This window comes from Lepisma saccharinum, chromosome 29 (genome assembly GCF_977018435.1).
Source record: "Lepisma saccharinum chromosome 29, izLepSacc3.1, whole genome shotgun sequence".
Taxonomy (NCBI): Eukaryota; Metazoa; Arthropoda; class Insecta; order Zygentoma; family Lepismatidae; genus Lepisma; species Lepisma saccharinum.
Genome location: NC_139257.1, coordinates 42,444,253 through 42,447,372, shown reverse-complemented (window position 1 = coordinate 42,447,372; position 3,120 = coordinate 42,444,253). Strand labels below are relative to the sequence as shown.

General features: G+C 39.9%; 1 protein-coding gene across 1 annotated transcript; it reads left to right on the top strand.

Annotated features, from left to right (window-relative positions):
• The first annotated feature begins 259 nt into the window (after positions 1-259).
• On the top strand, positions 260-793 carry LOC145981473 (protein GVQW3-like). The gene has a single exon (XM_083114702.1). It carries the CDS (start codon positions 260-262, stop codon positions 791-793), a length of 534 nt encoding a protein of 177 aa, XP_082970828.1.
• The last annotated feature ends 2,327 nt before the right edge of the window (positions 794-3,120 follow it).

Here is a 3,120-nt window from a genome sequence, read left to right as displayed (position 1 = left end):
TAACTATGATTTTCAGTACACTAACAATAATGGACAACAATTGTGTTAGATATTCACTGATACTGTGGATCGAGTATGAAATTCTCTCCATTTATGTACGAGGGAGGATCAAATGAAAACCTTAAAAGTTTATTATAAATTTCAAATGTTGTGGTATTGCTATGAAAGTTGGCAATATTGTTTCTAACAATATTCTCTTTCTTCAGTAGGTGGCAGAAGAGTCTAGTCAAACAAGCGCCAGCACAGGAGCAGTTTCAAGATGGCCGCCCGACTGTCCACATGCACCGCATTAGAACAGCGTTCGGTGATCCGGTTTTTGAGTAGTGAAGGTGTGAAACCATTTGAAATTCACCGCAGTATGGCAGCAAAGTATGGTGATTCGTGTTTGTCCCTGCAGCAAGTATACGAGTGGTGTAGGAAGTTTAAAAGTGGCGTAACATCTGTGGAGGATGCTCCTCGACCGGGACAGGCTCACCGCGTAGTGACCGACGACAACATTGCGCTAGTGGAACAGCTTGCAAAGGACAACAGGCATATTACCCTGAAAGAAATCGCAACAATATTGAATATGAGCTTTGGTTCAGCTCAACACATTGTGCATAATGTTCTGAATTTCAATAAGGTATCGGCAAGATGGGTCCCACGTCAGTTGACCGCTGAATTGAAAGATCGTCGCGTCGACGCCTGTGAAGAACTTTTGCGTCGTTTCAACGCCGAGGGTGATGCATTTCTGGACGGGATTGTTACAGGCGATGAGACCTGGGTTCACTATCATCAACCAGAATTACCATAGTTTCAATTGGTTTCACACCTTCACTACTCAAAGTTCTACGCTGTTCTAATGCGGTGCATGTGGACAGTCGGGCGGCCATCTTGAAACTGCTCCTGTGCTGGCGCTTGTTTGACTAGACTCTTCTGCCACCTACTGAAGAAAGAGAATACTGTTAGAAACAACATTGCCAACTTTCATAGCAATACCACAACATTTGAAATTTATAATAAACTTTTAAGGTTTTCATTTGATCCTCCCTCGTAATAACAATAAAGTTGGATTGAAATTTGTATATTTTTCATAACTTATAATAGTTATTATTGTAAAATAATAATAATTACTATTGTCATTATTATTTGTACTGATCAAGTTTTATCAATGGCGACGCCCATGCTGATAAAGGATGAGTCACCCCGAAATAAAATTCTGACTACGGGTCTGGTGATATTTGTACAGACAATTCTCTTTGTATTGATATTGTGTTGTAAAAATTTAGAAGTTCTTTAGAAGAATATTCGTTTTTCAAAACACAGTAATCTAGTAACACTACTGCAACAGAAAAATAAAGGGGGACAGTATAAGGACTCTTTTTCCCTTATTGTTTGCTTGATTCAATGCCACTCTTTTTTTAATTCTACGATACATAAGGCTAGATGAGTTTCTCAGAAAGGGACACTGGACAAGTACATAATTCTAAGTTATGCATGCTATAAACAGTTCTTTCATACAAAATTGATTACAAGGAACGTAAATAATAAGTATGATTTACAATTGATTCTAAAAATAAAATAAAAAAACATGAGAGGTGGTGCTTGGGCAATGCAGCGCAATCGTAGAAAGTTTTGCAACAAGAAAAACCATTTTATTATTCCACCGGGGAAGACTCTAAATGAACGCAGCTGGTGAGATAACTAAAAACCATAGGAGGCAAAGAAGATGGCCACTTTTTACGACGATTAGTGTCAGGTTGTTTATTTGGAATTTAAATTGTGATTCAAGTTCAAGTTAAAATGAATTAAATGCTTGAAAGCTTGCATCACTTTTATTTTTCAGTTGAGAGAGTTCTTTGTTCCTAACGCACTATTGTTGATTGTGATCCAAATGTGAATCTGAGCCTGTATCTTTTTATATGCTCGGGGTGTAGATCACGAATGTAGGTTAAGTTCGAGAAAGGTGGAGCATCTTTTTGAGAATTATGTTTTCGTTATTTACAGCAATATTGCTGGGAAAAATATTACCATAGTATACAGGCAGCATTTTCTAACAAAACACAAGACGAGCGAATTTCTTGTCAAGTTGTCAATTCAGAAGTTCGGATGGATTGTAGTTCGTTAACATTCTTAAGAAAATGTAACATACAATTGTAAAGGGGAACATTTCTATTTTTGAATCTAATGTCTGTGAAATAGGGGGGGGGGGGAATACGTAAGGATATTTTGAATGGGAAGCAATTGTGTACGTTTTATCTATATACGAGGGTACGAGGGGCGATCAGGTTGCTCTGACCCTAACATAGAAAGAGCGGCAATAGAGTTTCAATTTTTTTTTTTAATATTTCAACATATTCTCCTGCAACTCCAATGCACTTTTCACATCGGTGCTCCAACGCCTGGATACCTTGCAAAATAAATCTTCCGACTGGTCCTCCAACCATGAGTCCACAGCCCTTATCACCTCAGAATCATCAGAAAATTTTTGCCCACGAATGTCATTCTTCAAATGTTTGAACCAATGGAAATAACTGGGAGCCATATCTGGGGAATAGAGTGGGTGGGGCAGCAATTCGAACGATGCATCTGCGATAGGGGCCCTCGCAATGCGTGAGGTGTGGACAGGTGCATTGTCCTGGTGAAGGAGCACACCACGGGTCAACATCCCACGCCCCTTTTTCTTGATGGAATCACGTAATTTCTTCATTAGGTCACTGTAGTATGTGCCAGTGATGGTTTGGCCTCTTTGTAGATAGTCCACAAGAAGGACACCCTTGCAGTCCTAGAAAATTGAGGCCATCACCTTCTTGTCTGACGTTTCACCTTGAACTTCTTCGTTGGTGGAGAATGTGGGCATTTCCACTCCGTGCTTAGTGATTTTGTTTCTGGGTCGAAGTGATGGACCCATGTTTCATCCATAGTTACAAATCGGGCAAGGAAATCGTCTATATCAGCACGAAACTTGTCAAGAAGTTCTTGACTGATGAGCACTCGGGTGCGCTTCTGATCTGGGGTGAGGTTTCGAGGGACCCATATTGCAGCAATTTTTTTCATTTGCAATTCCTGGGTAATTATGTTTTGCACAGTGCCATATGACAGGCCACACATCTTAGCAACATGACGGATAGTGACTCGACG

Excerpts from the sequence above, each read along its gene's own strand:
- LOC145981473 (XM_083114702.1), top strand. The coding sequence starts at position 260 with ATGGCCGCCCGACTGTCCACATGCACCGCATTAGAACAGCGTTCGGTG.